The following is a 23,884-nucleotide window of genomic DNA, read 5'->3' on the forward strand; positions in this document are numbered from 1 at the left end:
TCCTTCCTTCCTTCCTTCCTTCCCTCCCTCCCTCTTCCTTCCATCCTCTTTCTTCCCAGGAGTTCAGGGAGGATTTAATTGCTGTGAAGTGCTAAATCTAATTTCCAGTATGTGCGAATTACCTCTTTGTGGAATTAAAATTTTATACAGATGCCTCTTTTGCTGCTGATTTGCAGCTCTGATTAAATAAATGAGAATTCATGCAGGGGTTGGAAGGTCCTACTTGGAAGTTTTAGGGATCATGGTGCATAATCTGAAATCTAAATGACCCAGAGAGTGAAATGTTATCCATAATCACACTTCCGGTGCCAGAAAGAGCGTTAAGGAGGTGCTTTAAATGGCAACAAGCGCTGTTACTTGAAGTTGCCACGTCTCCTTAAATCCCAGTTTGCCTTTTCACCGTCACAAATAAGAGCGATTGCTGTTTGGGGCCTCCGTGTTTAAAAGAAAAAAAAAAAAAAAAAAGAAAGGACAAAGAAAGAAAAGAAAAGAACAACCAACAACAAACCAACCAAATGCAGCGCCTGGGACGGTGGCACCGGCGATAGCAGTCAGTCGGCTGCAAGTTTCTGCCGAAAGAGGGCGTTGGTCTAAGACTAATAGAAATTCGTGGACACAGACAGCCAGTCTAATGAAAGCCCATTTAAAATCATTTTCACCTTATTTTAATTTGTGGCCTTTAAGTATCAGAATTCCCCAGTCCAATGTAGCACGTTCACACTGCAAATGACCTCGGCGTGTTGTCACCTTCAGCGGGTCAAGTTCCATTTGGACCTGCCTTGAAGCGCGGCGGACTTCCGCGAGGCTCCTCTGGCCGCCGACTTCACCGCCGTTTCCATCCTTGTCCCCACTGCCGTTGTGGCTGTGACCAGTGGCAAGCCTAGGTCTCCGACACAGGACCTCTCTCGGCAGTGCAGAACCCGGAGCACAGTGTGTCGCGCGCTGGCGAGGAGAAGCGGTTAGAGCGGAGGGTGGTGCTGCTGCACCCAGGGGACCCTCGAGTGACGATTTAGGGAGGTCTCTTTAGCTACCTGGTTTGGCAAACAAAACCCTGAGGACGCTTCGGAGATGCTCTCCAAACTATTCGCCACTTCGAGAAGCGGAACTCTTCGCTCGCCTTTGGGAGCAACAAGTTTCGCTTTTCTGCTTGCAGCGCGCCTGCTGAGGGGCTTTGCGCGGGGACACTGGAATCCTGGAAACGCTACGACTCCAGCGCGAACCCGCGTGGCCCAGGGGGAGGACGCGGGCGCGTAGCAGGGGAAAGCCGGGTAGGGAGGGGTGTAAGTAACGCCTCCGCTAGCTGGGAGTTCTGGGTCCTCGATCGAGCCGTCTGCCCTGGGACCTTGGTCCCTGTTCCCTGACCTTGCGCCAAGGGACCAGGAAGGTCGGTGCCCGCCCCGAGTTGGCGCGTCAGGAGGGAATTTGGCCGGAGTGAGAAAGAGGTGAGAGCGAGCGGGACCTACGGAGTTCTGCAACGAAACTACAAATTTCTAGGACCACCCCCTTCCTCTAATCCAGTTATTTTTTGCATGGTGTGTGTGTGCCTGTGCGCACTTCTTTACTATCAAACACATTTCCCTGTGTAAACCCTGGAGCTGGGGAAAGCGCTGCCGCGTGCGCGGCCAGGGTAAGGCGGGGGACCCCAGGGGTGGTGCGGTGTGGTGGGGGCTCCCGCCGGTGCGGACGAGGGCGACTGCGGCTTTAAGGCCAAGGCCGAGGGGTAGCTGGGAGCTGTTGGGGTTAGGGACCCGGGAAGGGTGGGAAGGTAGGGGTGCGGGGAGGAGCCCTGATGTAAGAATGTTAATGAGAGGCTCCCCCAGCCCAGCCCCCATCACTCCCCACCCCCACCCACCCCACCCGCTGGAAATACAAGCCCAGCCTCGGAGCGCCTTGTGTGGTAACACGCTCCGCCGCTGCCACGCTATTTAAACGCGGACTATGGATCCAGGAACCGGCGCTAATCAATGAGATCAAATGCGGGGGAGATGCACCGTCAATTACAAGCACTTGGACAAGTCTAACTTTTTTTTTTTCTTTTCTTTCCTTTTTTTGTTTTGTTTTTTACAAATACGCTTTCAAAAGCAATCTTAGCAACGCCCAAATAAGAAGCCACCTCTAAGTAAAATAGTATATATAAAGGGAGGGCAAATATATATATATTTATTTATAAGTATATATATATATTACAGGCGTACAGGTTTACACGCGGTGAACTTTTTCTTCCTTCTCTCTCTCTCTCCCTTTTTTAAACGAGTGACATTGCAAAGGACTCTTCCTCTCTGTCTTTTGTTAAGTTAGTGAAAGGGATATTCTATTTTCTTAGAGCGCCCAAGGGGGCGCAGGGACCTCGCAGAGAAGAGTGGGGAGGAAAGAGGAAGGGTGGGTGGGGGGCAGAGGGCGAGTCGGCAGCGAGGGCAAGCGCTTTCCTGCGGCACGATGCCGTCCCTGCTGGTGCTCACTTTCTCCGAGTGCGTCTTGCTTGTCTGGGCGTTGCTGGTCGGCAGCACCGGTGGCGGTGGCGGTGGCGGCGAGGGCACCAGCCCCGGCGGAGGGCGCCAGGAGAGAGAGGCGCTGCCGCCGCAGAAGATCGAGGTGCTGGTATTGTTACCCCAGGACGACTCCTACCTGTTCTCCCTGGCCCGGGTGCGGCCCGCCATCGAATACGCGTTGCGCAGCGTGGAGGGCAACGGGACCGAGAGGCGGCTTCTGCCACCCGGCACTCGCTTCCATGTGGCTTACGAAGACTCGGACTGCGGCAACCGCGCACTTTTCAGCCTGGTGGACCGCGTGGCGGCGGCACGCGGCGCCAAGCCGGATCTCATCTTGGGGCCGGTGTGCGAGTACGCGGCAGCGCCGGTGGCCCGGCTTGCGTCGCACTGGGACCTGCCTATGCTGTCGGCAGGGGCACTAGCCGCCGGCTTCCAGCATAAGGACACGGAATACTCGCACCTCACGCGCGTGGCACCCGCATACGCTAAGATGGGTGAGATGATGCTCGCCCTATTTCGCCACCACCAGTGGAGCCGCGCCGCGCTGGTCTACAGCGATGACAAGCTGGAGCGGAACTGCTACTTCACCCTCGAAGGGGTCCACGAAGTCTTCCAGGAGGAGGGCTTGCATACGTCTGCCTACAATTTCGATGAGACCAAAGACTTGGATCTGGACGACATCGTGCGCTACATCCAGGCCAGTGAGCGAGGTGAGCAGGAGCGCGCCCCGGGCTTCCGGCCCTAACCCTACCGCTCTCGGCGGCTCTCCCTACGTACCCGTCCGCTCCTCTGCGGAGTCCACTACCCACTGCTGCACAGAGGACAGGGGGAGATCGCGCACACGGGGATTCGCCGGGGCGTGCGCTGTTTGGCTGCGACAACCTTTGACTATCGCCCTTCCAGGTCTCGGGGTGAATGTAGAGGGCCTGGGGGAGGGGCGTCTGAGCCTGCAGCTCCCGCTTGACCAGGTCCGACAGGTGCTGTCGAACAGCTTGGGCTTTTCTTCCTCCCTCCCCCTTCACCAGCGCCAGTCTAGTGATTGGGGGCGCACTCCGATGCCCTGCTCCAAACATGGTCTGAAAACGTCTCAAGGCCGAAAGAACTTGTTGCCCAGTCGTTTACCGATGTGTCGCCCCCCACTATTGCGGAAGCGTATGCGGACTCACTGCTGGCTCGCCGCTATTTGGCTAGCTTGGTTGTCCGGTTTTCCTGGCTGCTCCTTCCACAAATCCCAGCTTTCTTTTAAAGGGTCATTGTTTCGCCCTTCTCATTTCTTCTGTGCCCCTTATAAACGAGCTCCTGCGGTTTCCACCAAGAATGCCTCGTTGTGTTTGGACTCAGGTTCACTTAACACCCCCACCCCCGGTGCGTTCGAAACCGCGGTCTCTAAAGCGTCCTGACTGAGGCTTTGCGCGAGAGAGCGCTGGAGAAGCGGGCGCTGTGCTGCTTTTCCAAGTGTACCCCCCCCCCCCCCAAGTTTTCTCCCCGGGTCTGTGGAGGTTTGAACAGCCACCTAACTGAACAAAGCTCAAGGTTGAGGATGGCGGCTATGGCTACAGCGAGCGGGTGGAGAAGCGGGTGGTCGCGGATACCTAATTGCAGATGCCCCCAGTAAGGCCCCTTTTACAGCAGCGTAGGCTGCGTGAAGGTGGGCTGAGGTCCCAGTAAAGTGCAGTTCCCTCCTTCCGGGTGTCAGGTTTGGGGTGCACGGTGCTCAGGGAATCCCACCTCTGCTCCCCCTCGGCGCGCACGCGCCTGGATTGTCAGTGGTGCAGTCCGGGCAAAGCTGCCCACGACCCCACAGCCCCACGACCCCACGACCCCACGCGGGGAAGCTAAAGGGGAGAAGGGCTGAGCCAAACACAGGGCTAGCCCACGATTTGGCAAGGCCAGGCGCCTGGACGCTGGCCGTGGGACACAGCGCAACCGGAAGCTGGGGGCCTCAGGAACAGGTGAGAGTGGGCCGAGGCTCCACGGAGGATGGCGCTGTGGCAATCCCTTTTTCCCAGGTTGGCCACTCGGACTCGACTCCGGAGTGAACGCTCTCTTTAGAGGGAGGAGATGGGAGGTGTTGACAGTGGGGATGCACCGCCAAGTTTTGAGCATTGAACTCCAGTCTGTCTGCGCCGAATCCCTGCCAGACAAGCAGGCGGGGCGCCGGTTTCGCTGATTATGAAAAAGGGCACTTGTGTCCAACCGCTGCGGACTCGCCACGCCCGGCGGAGAAACCCACGTTTACTTCTTTCCCCTCTCCCTGTCCCCAGGTTACCGCAGACCCCTGCAGACCTCGGGTTCCTCTGTTCTTCGGAACCTGGTTTTTCAGCTCTTGACTTTCGAGGGCCAGGCGTTTCCAGGGCCTGGCTTTCGAGGCCAGGAAGGGCTGGGAATCGGGGGCGTGTTACCCTGAGGGCGCGGGCCGCGATCCGCCTCGGCGTCTATGCTGCCAAAGCCCTGAAGGTCTAAATGCTGGTGGTGGTGAGCCATGTACACATGGCCTGCGATTCCTGGCCTAGCGGAGCGGTCAGCCCAGAGGAGCCCAGGCCCCTCAGCCTCACAATGGTGTGGCTGAGGCGAGGGGTAGAGAGGAACCAGTGCCCTGGTAGGCCTGGGGGCTCAGAGGCCTTGGGCTACAGTCTGGTGCTGCCGATTGTTTTAAATCCCGGAGCCTCAGAGCTGTTCCCAGGTCTTTTTGCTGCTGCTTCTATGTTTTTCTTCCACGTTTGAATTTAGTAGTGGAAGTTTGCTGGGCTGAACTGTATGCTTTACAGGTGATAAGGCCACCATGCTTACTCTGAAATACATTTCCAGCAGTGACCTGGTGGAAATATAAATATTCAGAAATATACAACCAAAGTTTCTCTCCTAAGCCTTCACCCCCACCCCCCATTTCTGTACCCTCAGGAGAGAAAGTTGCTTGATAACAAAGCTCTCTTTGGGCACCTTTTTAAAAAATTAAAAAAAATTTTATTTAATTAAAAAAATGTTTATTTTTGAGAGAGAGACAGAGTGTGAGCAGGGCAGGGGCAGAGAGAGGGGGAGACACAGAACCTGAAGCAGGCTCCTGGCTCTGAGCTGTCAGCACAGAGCATGGTGGGGGGCTTGAACTCACAAGCCCTGAGGTCATGACCTGAGCAGAAGTCAGAAGCTTAACTGACTGAGCCACCCAGGTGCCCCCCGAATGGTTATTTATTTATTTTGAGACAGAGAGAGAGCAAGTGGGGGAGGGGCAGAGAGGTGAGGGGGAGAATCCCAAGCAGGCTCCGAGCCATCAGTACAGAGCCCAACTCAGGGCTTGACCCACAGACTGAGAGTTCATGGCTTGAGCCAAAATCATGGCCTGGACTGCTCAACTGACTGAGCTACCTGGGCGCCCCTTTCTGGGGACATTTTACTAATCACTCTTACTTCTCCATAAGTGGTTAAAGTACTAATCATTCTTACTTCTCCCAGAGCACCTGCCCTGGCTCAGGCATTCACTGGCAAAACAGGTGGGCTGCTGCTAAACCTCGGTACCTCGGGCTCCTCAGGTCAAGTAGGGGTGGTTGGGGCACCCCATCTTGGGGATGCTGAGAGGGCTAAATGAGCTCACACACGGGATGTGCTGAAGCAGTGCCACACACACTGAATGCTCAGTAAATGCGAGGTTTTATTATAGTTATTACTATTTTATGTATGTGATGATAATCGCCCTTGCAGGGGTGAGGCCCTGCTGTGGGGAAAGAACCCTGGAAGGAGAAGCAGGTGCTCTGGCTTTAGCATCTCCACTCAGCTGCTGTGTGGCCGGGCATGGCACTGACTTTCTCTGAGGTGGAATTTCCTCCCCGAAACGGTGAGGTTGGATGAGAATCAGGCCTCTTCACACTGATCCTGGGTTTGGATTTGTGCTCATTCAGGTATGAAACATATGACGGACCACATTTTTGTCCTTGAAAACTCCATGTTAAACCTCAGAGAACTAGAGAGTCTCCCATTTCTCCCCTCTTTTGGAGGTAACATTTTTGGCAGTTTTTTTTATCTTAAATTAATCTTTATTATTTTTTTTAATGCTTATTTATTTTTGAGAGAGAACATGAGCGGGAGAGGGGCAGAGAGAGACGGAGACACAGAATCTGAAGCAGGCTCCAGGCTCTGAGCTGTCAGTACAAAGCCAGATGCAGGGCTTGAACTCATGGACCATGAGGTCATGACCTGAGTTGAAGTCAGGTTTAACCGACTGAGCCACCCAGGCGCCCCTGATCTTAAGTCATCTTTAAGATCATATCACAGATGTCTGAATTTCTTAATGGGTAAAAACTGATAATGCCACCATCTCAAATAATAATATGACTAAAATTTCATTTGGTCATGTGCTGTACTGTAAAATGAAGGGACATTAATCATTCCTTTTAGGGACTTAGCATTGAAATCAATAGTTAAAAATTTCCCCCCCTCTTTTATCTTTAACCAACATATATCATCACCAAGATACACACACCTGAGTAAATATTCATAAAAAATAATGATCTTTATTTAAAACTGATTCAATTCTAACGCCTACTACTGCCCTCAGTATTCTATACTCAGCAATAAATTTAGTTTCAAAAAAGCTAGTTTAAAAATAAAGAGTTTTTCAAGCAATAGAAGCTAGCAGTTGTTTTGTCTATACATGTTATGAGATGCAGAACGAGAAGTCTTACACACACACATTTTTGTGTGAAGAACTATAGTTTTATCCTTTTAGTTATTAATATGTCATTACTCTGGGGCTGCATAACAACTGTAGAGATAACAGTATTTAATCAGTACAAGAGCCATTTATTTTTAGAATTAGCCTGGGGTAAATGACCAAGTGGTGGGTCAGCAGAATTTTTGAGCAAAGAATGCATGTTAAGTGTAAAATAACTAACACACAGCAGGGGAAGAAAGAAGCATTGTAAGTTGTAGTGTTGAAATTCTGAAAGCCTTTGGAGTAGATGGAACTTTGTGAACAACAAAAATAAAAGTGCAATCTCTGTTTTGCAAATGAAACCCATTGTTGTATAGCGTAGGAACAGCCAGAAAGAAGTATTTTTTAAAAATATTAATCTTATGGGAGTTAGTTACACAGTTACATAGTTTAAAAAGTCAGAAGATTGGACGTTTGGGTGGCTCAGTGGGTTAAGCGTCTGACTTTGGCTCAGGTCATGATCTCACAGTTTGTGAGCTTGAGCCTTGCATCCGGCTCCATGCTGACCGTGCAGAGCCTGCTTGGGATTCTCTCTCCTTCCCTCTCTCTGCACTTCTGTCTCTCTCTCTCTCTCTCTCTCTCTCTCTCTCAAAATAAATAAATAAACTTAAAAAAAATGTAAGATTACACAAGCCTTATTAGGAACAAGAATTTCCTATCTTGTATTTCCCATTTCTCACTTCCCAGAGGAAAGCTTTTTTTGTTGCTGGCAAGTATATTGGTTGAAGCAAAAACAGTATTTGATCAAATCAGCAGCTTTTTCTATCCCCAAATTCTTTCCCTGAGAAAAGAAACAAGTGGTTGCCTTCCATGATGCTAATTTCAAAAGAAATATTAGCCATAACTTCCCATACTAGTGAATTTTTAATTTCATATTTTTTACAGATGTTACCTGCGAATTTATTTATGTAACCTTCCTCAGTCTACACACACACACACACACACACACACACACACACACACACACAATTTATTTATTTATTTTTAATTTAATTTATTTTTAAAAATTTGTATCCAAGTTAGTTAGCATATAGTGCAACAATGATTTCAGGAGTAGATTCCTTAATGCCCCTTACTCATTTAGCCCATCCCCTCCCACAACCCCTCCAGTAACCCTTTGTTCTTCATATTTAAGTCTCTTATGTTTTGTCCCCTCCCTGTTTTTATATTATTTTTGCTTCCCTTCCCTTATGTTCATCTGTTTTGTATCTTAAAGTTCTCATATGAATGAAGTCCTATGTCTTTGTCTGACTAATTTCTCTTAGCATAATACCCTCTAGTTCCATCCACGTAGTTGCAAATGGCAAGATTTCATTCTTTTTAATTGCCGAGTAATACTCCATTGTATATATGTACCACATCTTCTTTATCCATTCATCCATTGATGGACATTTGGGCTCTTTCCATACTTTGGATATTGTAGATAGTGCTACAATAAACATTAGGGTGCATGTGTCCCTTTGAAACAGCACACCTGTATCCCGTGGATAAATACCTAGTAGTGCAATTGCTGGGTCGTGGGGTTGTTCTATTTTTAATTTTTTGAGGAACCTCCCTACTGTTTTCCAGAGTGGCTGCACCAGCCAGTGCAAAAGAGATCCTCTTTTCCGCATCCTCGCCAACATCTGTTGTTGCCGAGTTGTTAATGTTAGCCATTCTGACAGGTGTGAGGTGGTATCTCACTGTGGTTTTGATTTGTATTTCCCTGATGCTGAGTGATGTTGAGCATTTTTTCATGTGTCTGTTGGCCATCTGGATGTCCCCGTTGGAGGAGTATCCATGTCTTTCGCCCATTTCTTCACTGAATTACTTGGTTTTTGGGTGTTGAATTTGATAAGTGCTTTATAGATTTTGGATACTAACCCTTTATCTAATATGTCGTTTGCAAATATCTTCTCCCATTCTGTTGGTTGCCTTTTAGTTTTGCTGATTGTTTCCTTCGTTGTGCAGAAGCTTTTCATTTTGGTTCATTTTTGCTTTTGTTTCCCTACTTCTGGAGACGTGTTGAGTAAGAAGTTGGTGCGGCCGAGGTCAAAGAGGTTTTTGCCTGCTTTCTCCTCGAGGATTTTGATGGCTTCCTGTCTTACATTTAGGTCTTTCATCCATTTTGAGTTTGTTTTTGTGTATGGTATAAGAAAGTGGTCCAGGTTCATTCTTCTGCATGTCTCTGTCCAGTTTTCCCAGCACCACTTGCTGAAGAGACTATCTTTATTCCATTGCATATTCTTTCCTGCTTTATCAGAGATTAGTTGGCCATATGTTTGTGGGTCCATTTCTGGGTTCTCTATTCTGTTCCATTGATCTGAGTGTCTGTTTTTGTGCCAGTACCATACTGTTTTGATGATTATAGCTTTGTAATACAGCTTGAAGTCTGGGATTGTGATGCCTCCTGCTTTGGTTTTCTTTTGCAAAATCGCTTTGGCTATTCGGGGTCTTTCCTGGTCCCATACACATTTTAGGATTGTTTGTTCTAGCTCTGTGAACATGCTGGTGTTATTTTGATAGGGATTGCATTGATGTAGATTGCTTTGGTTAGTATTGACATTTTAACAATATTTATTCTTCTTATCCAGGAGCATGGGATATTTTATCATTTTGTTGTGCCTTCTTCAACTGCTTTCATAAGCTTTCTATAGTTTTCAGTGTATAGATTTTTCACCTCTTTGGTTAGATTTATTCCGAGGTGTTTTATCCAGAGGAAAGTATTTTCAACACTTGCAACTATTTCTGTTGGTATTTGGCTTCAGACCTCCAGAAAACAGGTTACTTTGATTATTTCAGTTTTTGTTTTTCTCTCTTGCCATCCCAGTGGAAGATGTTAGTTTGGTTCTCTTCTACTGCGTGTTCACCACACACTCAAGGTTTTCCTTGCAGCCATTCTTTCAATGGCTGTGTGAATATTTTTGGTTAGCTCCGCATTCAGTGTCTATATCATTATTGCCTTCTAAATGCTATTTGTAGTTGGCCCGTATAGGCTATTACAATGATATTTCCTTTATTGCTCTAGTTTTCCTTGGGCTAAAAAAAAGTCTGTTTTTGATTGTTTGCTTAGTGTCCTATGAGCTTATAACTAAATCATCTGTCAACTCTATTTTAAGCCCCCTGAAATTTTCCGGTTTGGTTATTATCTAAGCAGTTTGCGCAGCTGTCAGTCTGGATTCTTTCCCCAACACCCCCCTGTATCTCCCATTGCCTCCCTATCTCTCTCTGTCTAGATCTCTATGTGTTCGTCTTTCTTGGCTTATGCTCTTGTTTTGGTGAGCACATCCTCCAGGAGTTTCTCAGAAAGGGTGGATGAGAGCTAAAGCTTGATACCTTTCATGACTGAAAATGTCTTCATTCTTCCCTTATACGTTATTATGGAATTCTAGGTTGGAAATCGTTTTCCCTCAAGATTTGAAGGATTGTCTTCTAAATTCCACTGCTGCTACTAGGAAGCTGAATTGATTTGGATTCTTGACCTGTTGTTTGTTATCTGTTATTTTTTTTCCTGAAAAATTTTAGAATTTTCCTTTTGCTCCCGATATTTTAACATTTTACAAAATTATTTTATTTAAAAAAACTGTTAATGTTTATTTATTTTTGAGAGAGTGAGAGAGAGAGAGAGAGAGACAGAGCACAAGCAGGGGAGGGGCAGAGAGAGAGGGAGGCACAGAATCCAAAGCAGGCTCCAGGCTCCGAGCTGTCAGCACAGAGCCCGATACGGGGCTCCATCTCATGAACCATGAGATCATGACCTGAGCCGAAGTCGGACACTTAACCAACTGAGCCACCCAGGTGCTCCTCAGAATTGTATTATTTTGATGTTCAATCTAGGCTTCCTGGATCAAAACGTTACTTTTCTTACTCTTTTTCTCCTATTTGCCACCTGTCATTTATTTATTTATTTATTTATTTATTTATTTATTTATTTATTATTTAAATTGAAGTTAGTTAACATAAAGTGTAGTCTTGGCTTCAGGGGTAGAACCCAGTGATTCATTTCTTACATATGACACCCAGTGCTCATCCCAAAGAGTGCCCTCTAACGCCCATCACCCATTGCCCATTTAATCCATCCCCCCACCCACCTCCCCTCCAGCAGTCCTCAGTTTGTTCTCTGTATTTAAGGGTCTTCTATGGTTTGCCTCCCTCTCTGTTTTTATCATATTTTTCCTTCCCTTCCCCTGTGTTCATCTGTTGAGTTTCTCGAATTCCACATATAAGTGAAATCATATGATATCTTTCTCTGACTAATTTCGCTTAGCATAATACACTCTAGTTCCATCCACGTTGTTGCAAATGGCAAAATTTCATTCTTTTTCATCACTGAGTAGTATTCCACATATTCTTAATCCATTCATTAGTCTTTGACACTTGGGCTCTTTCCATAATTTGGCTATTGTTGATAGTGCTGCTGTAAACATTGGGGTGTATGTGCCTCTTGGAATCAGCATTAAAAATTTTTTTTTAATGTTTATTTTTGGGGGGGGACAGTGTGTGTGGGGGGGAGGGGCAGAGGGAGATGGAGGCTCAGAATCTGAAGCAGGCTCCAACCTGTGGAGCTTGAACCCACAAGCTGTGAGATCATGACCTGAGCCAAAGTCGGACACTTAACTGACTGAGCTACCTAGGTGTCCCTCGAATTAGCATTTTTGTATCCTTTGAATAAATTCCTAGTAGTGCAATTGCTAGGTCGTAGGGTAGTTCTGTTTTTAATTTTTTGAGGAACTTCCAGAGTGACTGCACAAGTTTGCATTCCCACCAGCAGTGCAAAAGGGTTCCCCTTTCTCCACACTTTGCCAGTCTCTGTTGTTTCCGGATTTAATTTTAGCCATTCTGACAGTACCACCTGTCTTTTAAAAAGAAATTCCTCTTATTTAGATATTCCTCTGACTATGCCCCAGATTTCTATTAAGTTTTGGTTTCTAATTTCTGCTATCATATTTTTGATTTTCAGCACATGGCATATCTTGCTTCACTTTCATGACATAACATCTCTTTTCCTTTTTTTTTTTTTTTAAAGTTTATTAATTTTGAGAGCGAGTGAGCAGGGGAAGAGCATAGAGAGAGAGGGAGAAAGATAGAGTCCCAAGCAGGCTCTGCGCTGGCAGCACAGAGCCTGATGCGGGGCTCAAACTCGTGATCCATGAGATCATGACCTGAGCCGAAACCAAGATTCAGATGCTTAACCGAATGAGCCACCCAGGTGCTCTGAAAATATGTTTTTACTGCTGGTAAAACGTATTAGAAAATATGGATTTAGCTTTGTTGCCAAGAGGGCCTATTTGCTATTATTTCTCCCCTAATATGTGCCCTCCACAAGCAGACATGTCCCAAAAAAGGAAGGAAGAAAAGGCTGGGTCCAGCATGCCATTTTTGGTTTTAGACTCACCAATCCAACAATTTAGTCCTTTTCCTCGGGGGTGGGTGGGGGGAGAGGGATAAATGGAGGTCCATTGAGAGATGAGGAGTGTCACTCTCTCAGAGGTTGCTCCAGATGGAAACTTGAGCCGGGGGAAAAGATAGCCTCCTAACTCAGTTATGCTACCTGCTCTGTTTCTGGTTCTCTGAATTGACCTCTGTAGTCACCCCTCTGCACTTCTCTCTCTGCCCTTCTTAGAGTGATTGCAAGAACATATTGTGATCGTGAGAAGTCACTTACAGAAGACACTGGGAATCAGATGGTGGAGGATGCCATGGAACATCACAAGTTCTTTGGCAAAGAGAAAAATAGAGCAGAATGAAGAACACCCAGAAACTTAGGATCACACTATCATCCCTTCTTTCAGAAATTTAACAATTTGACCAAAAAACTTAGTATTTATATATTTAACTATACTTAAATACAACACAAATTGTCTTAATTGACCTTCATTTAAGCAGCCTGTAGGATTAGCTGAAGGTCTCTTTTTCTCTGTACACTTTATTGACTGTTGGTGAATGCTGGTAGTTGTATACTTCTCCTGAGTATGCCCACACTCTTCTCACACTTGTCCGTGTCTTTTCCAAGAGTTGTTGCCAAATGTGTTTATACCACTTGTACTTATTATCATAAGTATGTAATTTAATTAGTTATTATATAAACTGATGAAACATGAGTAGGAAGAGAAAGCTATTTTAGTGAAAACTATTTTAAACCTTCCGACAGATTGTATAAAGGCAAGTTGTTAAAAATAGTTGCTGTGGAGTTAGGCATGAATGAAATAGCCGTAAGAGATTAGGGAACAGCCTACAGATCGAGAAGGATTCTGCATTGTCTCTGCTCTGCTGGTGTCTGTGAGTACTTGTTCCAACTTAAACTGGATGATAATGTACATTATAGGTTTGTTTTATGCAAGAAAAAAACAATATCCTGTCCATGGACTTGGAAATTAAGATTTCCTTTTTGAGAGTTTAACTACATGGTCAACACAAAGTGGATGAGGTATAAAATAATCAAAATCGGGGCACTTAGGTGGCTCAATCGGTTGAGCATCTGACTTTGGCTCAGGTCATGATCTCACCGTCTGTGGGTTCAAGCCCCACATCGGGCTCATTGCTGTCAGTGCAGAGCCTTCTTGGGATCCTCTGTCTCTGTCTCTTTCTGCCCCTCCCCTGCTTGTGCTCTCTCTCTCTCTCTCTCTCTCTCTCAAAAATAAATAAACCTTAAAAAAAAATAATCAAAGTGTGCTTACATAGACACACTGCTGCTGTGGGTCACTCTTGCCCAGCCCAAGCAGGTACTGACATTTTAAAGAAAGAATATGTCTGTCAGAAGGTTTGGTCTTGGTGGTGATAGGAATAGGGAGGAGATGGGCCAGGACTGTAAAAATAGACAAAGAAGTGATAGAGGGGCAGGTGTTGGGCATAGCCTGTCCAGGACTTGGGGAAGCTTGTGCTCTGGCCTAAGGACACAGCCTGCTCGGTCCTGGGCCAGGTATAGCACTTGTATGGCCTGGTGCCTTTGGGTGCCTGAATCCTCCAACTGACGTCCCTGAGTCTGATTTCATCCTCACTAGCATTCTACTACCTTACAATTTGGCTTATCAGTTGGCATGCCTGGGTATATGCTGACACAAATGTGTTCGTGACCACTCTGGTTATCATTGAAATCAAGTAATCTGCGTCTCAGGGTACCTAAACACATCTGAGTTAGGGGGTGCCTGGGTGGCTCAGTCAGTTAAGCGTCTGACTTCGGCTCAGGTCATGATCTCATGGTTTGTGGGTTCAGGCCCTGCATCGGGCTCTGTGCTGACAGCCTGGAGCCTGACGCCTGCTTCAGATTCTGTGTCCCCCTCTCTCCCTGCTCCTGCCCCTGCTCACGCTCTGTCTCTCTCTCTCTCTCAAAAATGAATAACCATTAAAAAAAAACCCCAAAACATCTGAGTTAGGTTATTGGGACTCTGCCTCTAAGCAATGACTCTATTTTTTATGTGCTGACAGAATCAGGTTCTATATCCAGGGGTTTAGAGCCAAGCTCCAGACTATGATCAGTTGATCAAAAGCTGATAAGAGCTGCTGGACAGTCAGCCAGAGCCTCCCAGGGCCTTCCGCAGATGCCCACTCTTGGAATCTGTGCTTTTCAAACTTGTCCAGCCTCAGCCTTGTCCTTATTGGCTGCTCTGTAGGACTCTATGGCTCTTTTGTCATTCCAGGGTTGAGAATTGAATCAGAGCTAAAACAAGGGTCTAGGTCATAATGAGCGATGAAGAGTTTCTTTGAAAGCTTCCTTGCTAAGGCACCTTGGAATTTGACTATTTATTCCAAATATATAACAATATTTCCAGGCACAGATAACACCTATCCCCACAGTTATAGACCTTTAGGAGTTTTGTATTGTTAAAACTTGTTTTTCAGAGCTTTTACCGTGCACACAGAGCCCTTTTGTGGTAAGAAATGTCAGAGTCATGATTGAACACTTTGAATTAACATGCACAGTAAACAGAATATCAAGTGCGTAAACCTTCACATAGGTTTGTTTTACGTCTTTCAGCACCCATGCTTTTTCAAAGAACGTGTACATCGTGGAGGGCTGCACGCATGGTGATAATATGGTTATAGCCCCCAGGCCTTTCCAGGCCTTCTGTTTCCATGTATGCAGCAAAACACAGTGGTCTGTGTTTTGATGGACCAGGGCCATCAACAATGATCAAATTAACTAGATAACGGCCAGGTACCCACTTCACTGTTGGCTGATGTAGCTCTTATGTGGCGGGCAACAATGTTCTGGAGCTGTTTAAAGCTTCTCAAGTTTGACAAGTGTGGGTATAAGCTGAGAGAACATGAGGTGGGGCCTGGAATTCTGTTAACTATTTCCTATATATGTTGAGACAGCTTGAGAAAAATGTTTCAAAATTCAGACAGCAGAAAGCTTATACCCCTCACTGAATCCTGATTTGCCAAATGACTGTTCTCCCTCAAACCATTCAGTTTGCTTCTTCAGGAAAATGTATTTTCCATGCTGTTAAGTATTAAAAGCAGTTGACACACTTGACTGGCTTATATTGGGTAAATCTGATGATACATTTGAGGTATTTTTAAAGAACTTTATTTTGAAGTAATTTTACACTTTTGGAAAAGATGTAAGAAAGTATAAAGAACCTTTGCACAGCCTTCACCCAGATTGTTACCAATTATTAACATTTTGCCACATATGCTTTCATTCCAAATCTCTCCCCTCCTCCTTCTCCTCCTACTCCTCTTCAAACACACACACACACACACACACACACACACACACACACACACACACACACAATGATCTTTTTATGGACCACTTGAGAAGTAGGGCCATCATGTTCCCTTACCCCTAAATACTTAAGTCTGTGTTTCCTAAGAACAAGGGCATTCACTTACGTAACCACAGTATAAATATGAAAAGCAAAAACTTGAACACAGATGCAACACTGCTATCTAATTTACAGACTTAGATTTCTCCGGTTGTCTCAATAATGCCCTTTATAGCAACACTTTTTTATTTTTTTTTTTAGGATCCAGAATCATACACGGTATTTAATTTTCTGCTCCTAAAAGTCTTTTTAGTTTAGAACATCTCGTCAGGCTGTCTTTGTTTTCATGAAACTGATCATTTTCATGAGCAGAGGACAACTATTCTATAGACTGTCCCCCAAGTTGAGTTTTTGGCCTCTCTCCTGATTAGATTTATGTTGCCCATCTGACATTTGGATCCTGGGTGTAGGCTCATGAATGTGTTCCCATGGTTGATAATATTGGCTTCCATGACTTGGTTATGCCGGTGACTGCTTGCTTTCTCCACTGTAAAGTTACTATTCATTCCCTCTGTAATTAGTAAGTAATGAGTGAGGAGATGCTTTAAGGGCTGTATTAGTACCCTGTCTCCCTCCCCTGGTTTCCGCGTCCCCACTATCCTCTGGGAAGGGGTGTTTCATGCATGTTGTTTGTTCCTCCTTCCCCAGTGGTGATCATGTGTGCAAGCAGTGACACGGTCCGGGGCATCATGCTGGCAGCGCACAAGCACGGGATGACCAGTGGAGACTACGCCTTCTTCAACATTGAGCTCTTCAACAGCTCTTCCTACGGTAAATGCTTATACCGCTTCCAGTCTCCCCTCCCTCGAAGGTGTCAAAACGAGGTCATGAGAAAGCCAGTAATTTGAATTACCTCAGTAGATCTGGTTCCACAAAAAGGGTTTTAGAAATCTGTGATATTGAACACTCTGGGGACTTCTTGTAAGTTCTCACGCTTTTCTTCTCTGAGAACTCAGCAAGCAGATACCTCATACTGGTGATGGCAACAGACTTGTTTGGGAGTGAGCATAGCTCTCTCCAGTCCTCCAGATGGTTGTAAATCCAGGCCCTAAAGACCCCTCCTCAGTGTGTTTCCAACTGCAGGTTGCCACCATGATTGACTATTGGAAGAATGTTAGTGAGATTTGGGCATAATTTTTAATAGAATAGACTAGAATATATCAACATAATAGAACATGTCAAAGTGTATTACACATTGCATGTGTATTATTTCATAAAACTTTTATTTTGGAAATATAATTGTATGTGTGTATATATGTATGCATGTTACACATGTGTTTGTAATGGGTTATAGTGTGAAAGTAAAACAACTATTACTGTAAATTGAGGTAAAACATTTTAAAAGCTACTGCTCCCAGCCCCTCTTCCTTCCAGATTACTGCCCATTAAGCTTCTCCTTTGTAGAAGTTCGAGATCCACCAACACATATGATTGAAAGAATATAATTTCTTAAAATGGATCCAGGGAAGTTCCCAGTGTTCCTGTGATGGAGGGTGTTTAAGAAGGCCATGAAGATCACAGATACAAAACATTTTCTCCATATGTGATTAGGGCTCTCTCTGAAGGAGACAGTATAGAGCAATGGCACATTTTCTTAAATACTGCATCTTGACTGCTCAAAGCTGAGCAGTTCTAGGGAATCATAAGTGTGCTTATCGCAAATGGCTTGTTTATGCTGAGCTCGACTTCCCAGTTCTTGCTGTTGAGATATGGTTAGACAGGATCTAGACATTGAAGCATCCACCTCAGTTTCCTGCTCTGATACCCTGGCTTATTCAAGCAACCCAAGCAATAGAGCATTGTGAATAAACAGATAATAAAACACAGTTCTCACAGGGATAAACAAAAGTTGATGAAACACAAGTAGCTACAGCTTCCTGTAGTGGATAAGATTGGAGATTTGAGGCTTGTAGGGTAAACACCATGTTTTTCCTCCTTGCTGCCATGGTTGTCTTTCCCCTTCTCTTTGCATAAGCAAAATTCTGCTTTCACTTTTTGACCACAGATCAGAATGTAATTATGTTATTGGCTATAGCATTGAGTTCACTGAGATAGTAGTAGAGACTGGTGAAAAATGAAAAACATTTATCCTGAGTTTTGTAAGTTGGTAATGCAAACATAGTATTTATTTGGAGAAAATGATGTGAATGCACAGTATAAATGGGCCAGGGCAATGCAAATATTAGGTACCGGAATTTCTTGCATCTGCAGGTAAAGCTTGTATTACTTTTCCTTGATAATTATAATACATGAGTATTAAGAAAATTTGAGAGAAATAGAAAATCACAGGGCAGAAAGTAAGTTACTATAATTCTGCCACCCAGCTAAAAGTATATTGATAATATGTAGAAGTATGTACGTCTTGCTTATTTTATAAAAAAACATATTTACGAAAGTATTTTTTAATAAAGTGTTGATACTGTTTCAAGTGTGGCTACATAGTATTTTGTAATGCTGATATGCCATCTTTATGTAAATAGTCTGTCGTTTTTCAATATTTATGCTGTTCTCAGCTTTTTACTATTAAGAACAGTCCCATATTGAGTGGCTTTGTATGTGTGTGCACACATGCACATACACATAGTTATACATACATATTATCTGTAGGATAAGTTTCTTGAAGTAGAATTCCTGGGTCAAAAGTTTTAAGTTTTGATAGATATTGCCAAGTTGACCTCTAAAGAGGTTTACCACTTTATGCTTTTGCAACAAGCTATGAGATTGTCTGTTTTTCTGCATCCTTACATCGTCTAACTTTTAAATTATTTTATATATTTGAACTTCTTTTTATGTCCATAAGCTAAGTTCTTCAGTTTCTTTATTTATGTTCTGTACCATTCTTGTTGAGTTCATTCTTAGAGGTTATGTTTTCTGGTTGTTACTATGATGGTGATCATTTCCCATTACATTTTATAATTGTAGTTGTTATGTAGATAAGCTATGAATTTTTATTTATTTATTTTGCAAGAATTCCACATATTAAATCCTCTGTTCCAGTAGTTTTTATATCATTTTCATATAGGACAAGAGTTTTTCCTTCATTTTGAAGTTGAATATATATTTTTCTTTTCTTATTGCATTGGCAAGAATCTCCAGAATATTATTATATTATATGTATAATATAATATATATATAATATATATATTATATTAATTTTTGACTTCTTGAACTGAAGCACATGTTAAGGTATCCTTTTATTTCTAGTTTCTTAAGTGTGGTTTTAAAAATTGGAAGTGAGCAGTGAATGTTATCAAATACACTTGACATATACTTTTAATAAATTTCCTAATATTGAGTCCTTGTAGTATTCTTGGAATTAAGTACATTTTGTCATGATGACTTTTTTAGATACACTGCTGATTTTATGTTTTTAGAATCTTATTTAGGATTTTTGAGTCTATATTCATGAGTGAGATTGGACAGTAGCTTTCTTGCCTTGAGGTGGTATTGCCAGTTTTAATGTCAGGTTTATATTAGCTTTGTAAAATTAATCGGGACACTTTCCATTGTTTTTGTGCTCTAGAACAGTTTATATACCATAAGAATATTCCTTGAAAGATGGAAACAATTCAACTCTGTATCTGGACCTAACTTCTTTTTAGAGGTAATTTTTGAAAAACTTAAAAAAATAGTTTTGAAATAATTTTAGACTTAAAGAATATCTGCAAAAATAATATAGAGAGTTCATGTATATCTTTTACCCAGATCCCTCTAATGTTAACAACTTAAATAACCATAGTACAATTATCAAAATAAGAATATTAACATTGGTACAATACTACTAACTAAACTACAAGTCTTATTTGAAATTTACTACCTTTCCTCCTAATGATCTTTTTCTGTTCCAGGATCCAAACCATTTAGTTGTTGTATCTCCTTAATCTTTACCAATCTGTGATATTTTCTTAATCTTTGTCACTTATGACCTGACACTTCTGATGAGTTTGTTATTTTGTAGAATGTCTCCCAGTTTGGATTTACCTGTTGTTTTCACATGGTAAGATTGAGTTTAAACTTATTTGGCAAGAGTACTACAAAAGCGATGCTGTGTCCTTCTCATTGCATTATATTAGTGTATAATCAGTGTAATTTTGGGTCAACTTTTTAAAACATATTTTTTCCATGAATTCAGTTTTTCTGCTTCTTGAAAATTTAATTGCAGAGTTACACAGTGTACTCTATATAACCTACAACATATCCTTGGTGTTTCTGATTAGGTACCCTTTCTTTTTCACCTGATGGTTGTCAGGTTTTGGGCTCTGGCATCAGTCTCTCTGAGGGGCTGTGCTCTTGGCAAATTGATGCAACCCTGCCCTCCCCTGCAAGTCTTAGTTTCTTCTAATGATAATAATAGTACTTACTTCTTCATATCAGGCTGAGTAATAAATGAGATAATGTATGTGAGATACATAGAAAACTTCTTGAAACATAATGAGTGTTTAATAAATATTAGCTTTGGGGCGCCTGGGTGGCGCAGTCGGTTAAGCGTCCGACTTCAGCCAGGTCACGATCTCGTGGTCCATGAGTTCGAGCCCCGCGTCGGGCTCTGGGCTGATGGCTCAGAGCCTGGAGCCTGTTTCCGATTCTGTGTCTCCCTCTCTCTCTGCCCCTCCCCCGTTCATGCTCTGTCTCTCTCTGTCCCAAAAATAAATAAACGTTGAAAAAAAAATTAAAAAAAAAATAAATATTAGCTTTATTATTAGTGTTAGTTTGCTTTGATGATTATATATAGTACTCAAAAAATGGTAAGTTCATAAACTCTTCTTGGTATAGTTTTATAGATAAGTTCAGGCGATACATTCCATTAACAAATTAACCAACTTTATCTAATACAGCCTAGGAATGGATGTCGGTGAATTAAGAATTACATCTGCATGCAAAACTCCCACCTATAGTGATTTAAACAAATGTAGAGGTTTATCCTTTACAGAGGTGGGCAGTTGAGAGCAGAGGTGGTCGTTCCATGTCATCAAGGATGCAAACTTCTTCTGTTTTTTGGCACCTTTAATCTTAGTGAACGGTGTCCATCCTCAAGATCACAAGATGGTGGCTAGGACTCCAGGGATTGTGTCTTCAATCTAGGCAAGATGAAGGGGGAGAGAGACCATCTCCGTTGACTCAGTTCTGTTTGAAGGCTCTCTGGAAGCCTCTCTCATTAACTTCTTACATATCATTTGCTACCCCTAGTTGTGAGGGAGGGCAGTAAATGTGCGCTTTCAGCTGGACTCATTGTTGTCCCAAATCAATTTAGGAATCTGTTACTAATGGAGAAAGAAGAAGGGATGATGGGAAACAAATGTCCATGTTTGCCACAGACCCTGAAGCCCTTTCCTCCTCAGAGTAGAAGCAGTAGACAGAATCTGATGGCAGGCAGGGGGACCTGGACCAAGATTCTGGTGTCCATTATCAGTAAAGGGTCCTCTCTGAGATTTTGTGCCTGAAGAATCAGATATATGTTCAGGAAAAGTTTTTCAACATCCTCCTCTCCCTGTGCTTCCTCCATACAAGTTCTAGGAAAAGGCTCTCTTTTAATTAATACCTACCTTGCCATTGGATTAAAAAAAACATATGGACACTGTGTTCATATTTACTGATTACTGGATTGTTTGGTCTTGATGAGTACTCAAAAAAATTATCAGATTTGCCCAAATTATATTGTTACAGGAATTCAGAATATACTATGGGGGGTGGGGGATTCAAATGATGGAAAATAAGACCGAAAGGATAGGTTTAACAAGATCTAGAGAGAAGATGATATATATTGCCTTGTAGAGTTTTTAATAGCACCTCTTGGCATTCTTATTCATTGGCATTATTGTCTTTGGATGTAAGTTAGGTGGCAGGTTATTTAGGTGATCCTGTCCAGGACTGTAAGATTACTGTAGAGCTTTCTTGACTTCCTGATTAACTCAGAGAGCACTAATTAAGGTGAAGATGAAAGTGAAGTAGAGCTAGGTGAGGCACATAAATTGACTTGCTAAAAGTGGAAAAATAGAAACATTGAGGAGAGATTAGATTTATTATGTTTTGCTATAAAAATAGTATATGCCCATTAAAGTCAGTTTGTGACTATGAGAAAAGAAAAAGAACTTTCATGCAATCTTTGAACTGTAACATTTAGACGCTTCCTCCTCTGATCTTTCTTTCTGTGTTACTTTGTTTTTAGCATTTTTGTCATCCCATTGGGTTGCTCAGTTTTAAAGCTTGCAACACCCCAAACTCTGATGAAATGAAGGTAGAGCAGGTATGGCATGGCACCAGTGTTTGGAGTCTGGCTTGCATTTGAATCCTGCCACTGTTGTTTATTAGCTAAGTGGCTTGGGGCACATTAATTTCCTTGAGCCGCAGTTTCCTTGTCTGGAAGGTGGCAATCATACTTAGATCTTCTTCATGGAGTTTTTATGAGGAATAAAGAATGAAATGCTATAGGAAATGCCATTCACAATGGAATCACGCAGTAAGTGGTGCTGTTATTACTGATGGGAGGAAGACTGGACCAGCCTAGCTCATGACAAGAATTTAACACCTAGACATTCGGAGAGGGTAGAGTGAGGCAAGGTCAGTCCAGGTGAACTCCAGGCATTCATTTCTTGGATGTATTCTGTGATGTTTCAGCTTGTTATCCCAGTGTGGGTACCTTTTGCCAGTTCCAGCTCCCTGGCCACAGGAGGGCTTGATGGTGAGCAGGTTACTTCCTCTTTCACAAATATTCTGTGCCCTTCTCTAAATGCTAGCTTGGGACTCCATGATGTTTAAAACAAAACAAAGCAACACTTTCCTCACTCCTGAACCAACTTCAAAGAATCACCTTCCCTGCCCTACTTTTCACTAGCAGACTTCTTTTTCATCTTCTTGATCCCTTGCTCAGGAGCATTGAAAGAATATGACATTAGTGCTCACCACTCTGAAAGTGCCATCGTCAAGGTCACCAATGACCTCACTACCAAAGCCATTGGCCTACCTCAGAACAAGTCTCTGTGCCTCTAAAGCAGTGCTGTCCAGTGAAACTTTCTGTGACGCTGCCTCTGTTCTGTTCTAGGTTGCCCAGTATGGTGGCTACTAGCCACACGGAGCCATTGAGCACCTGAAATGTGGCCAAGTGTGACCGAGGAACCAAATTTAAAATTTTATTTAATTTTAATTAATTTAAATGTAAATTGTCACACATGTGGCTGGTGGCTGCTCTATTAGGCAGCACAGCTCTAGAGAATTCTGTATTGTTTCCACCCATTTGTTTCTGGAAATCCTGTTTTTCTTTCTTTTTTTTTTTTAAAATATAATTTATTGTCAAATTGGTTTCCATACAACACCCAGTGCTCATCCCAACAAGTGCCCTCTTCAATGCCCATCACCCACCTTCTCCTCCTCCCCACTCCCTAACCCTGGTTTTCTTGGTTTTGGTGGCACAGCATTCTTTGGTTCTCTGTTAGCTCCTCTCTGTCTCCTCTTCCTCCTCCTGCCCACTAGAAACAGCATCCACAAGGTGTCTGTGCTCAACCCTTCTCCTTCTCTTTCTTATCCAATGTGGTCACTCCCTGGTTTCACTTGAAGCCATTTGGAAATGGCATCCAATACTCTCTAGTGCTCACTCCTTTTTCTGGCGTCAGACTGCTATTTCCAACTCTAGCCTGGTGTTGTCACTTGGGCATTCTGTAGTTAGTCACCTTGGGTTGACCGTGACCCTAACTGAAGTCATTACCATTTCCACCTCATATCCCTCTTCCGCCATCTGGCTCTGTGCTTTCCTTTAATAACATCCCATTTTCCTTTCCTCTTTGGCGTCATCAGCGACGTGCCTCTCTTTTTGTTGTCCCTCACTCCCTAACTCTTCAGAGTCTTGAGATTCCTCTTGCACTGTCCTCTGCTTTTATTCTCAAGGACTCTCCCTCTTATGATTGTAAAAGCAGTAAATATTTTGTATTTATAATTTACTAGATTCA

The 23,884-nt window shown here is 43.6% G+C and overlaps 1 protein-coding gene and 1 pseudogene across 2 annotated transcripts in view; one reads left to right on the forward strand and one right to left on the reverse strand.

The window, feature by feature from the left end:
• Window positions 1-117: 117 nt before the first annotated feature.
• Window positions 118-1,832, reverse strand: LOC147584055 (uncharacterized; annotated as a pseudogene).
• NPR3 (natriuretic peptide receptor 3) overlaps window positions 1,450-23,884 on the forward strand; it is a 79,029-nt gene continuing 56,594 nt past the window's right edge. Inside the window, exons 1-3 of one of the 2 annotated variants that reach the window (XM_025924244.2) lie at window positions 1,450-1,627; window positions 2,083-3,199; window positions 16,593-16,715. In XM_025924244.2, coding sequence (XP_025780029.1) covers window positions 2,437-3,199; window positions 16,593-16,715 — 886 coding nt within the window. In that variant the 5' untranslated portion in view covers window positions 1,450-1,627; window positions 2,083-2,436. Of the gene's footprint in view, window positions 3,200-16,592; window positions 16,716-23,884 lie in introns of both variants that reach the window. The other variant, XM_025924245.2, reaches the window with a different exon arrangement.

The sequence above is a fragment of the Puma concolor genome, chromosome A1, assembly GCF_028749965.1.
Source record: "Puma concolor isolate L17-30 chromosome A1, mPumCon1.1.hap2, whole genome shotgun sequence".
Lineage (NCBI taxonomy): Eukaryota > Metazoa > Chordata > Mammalia > Carnivora > Felidae > Puma > Puma concolor.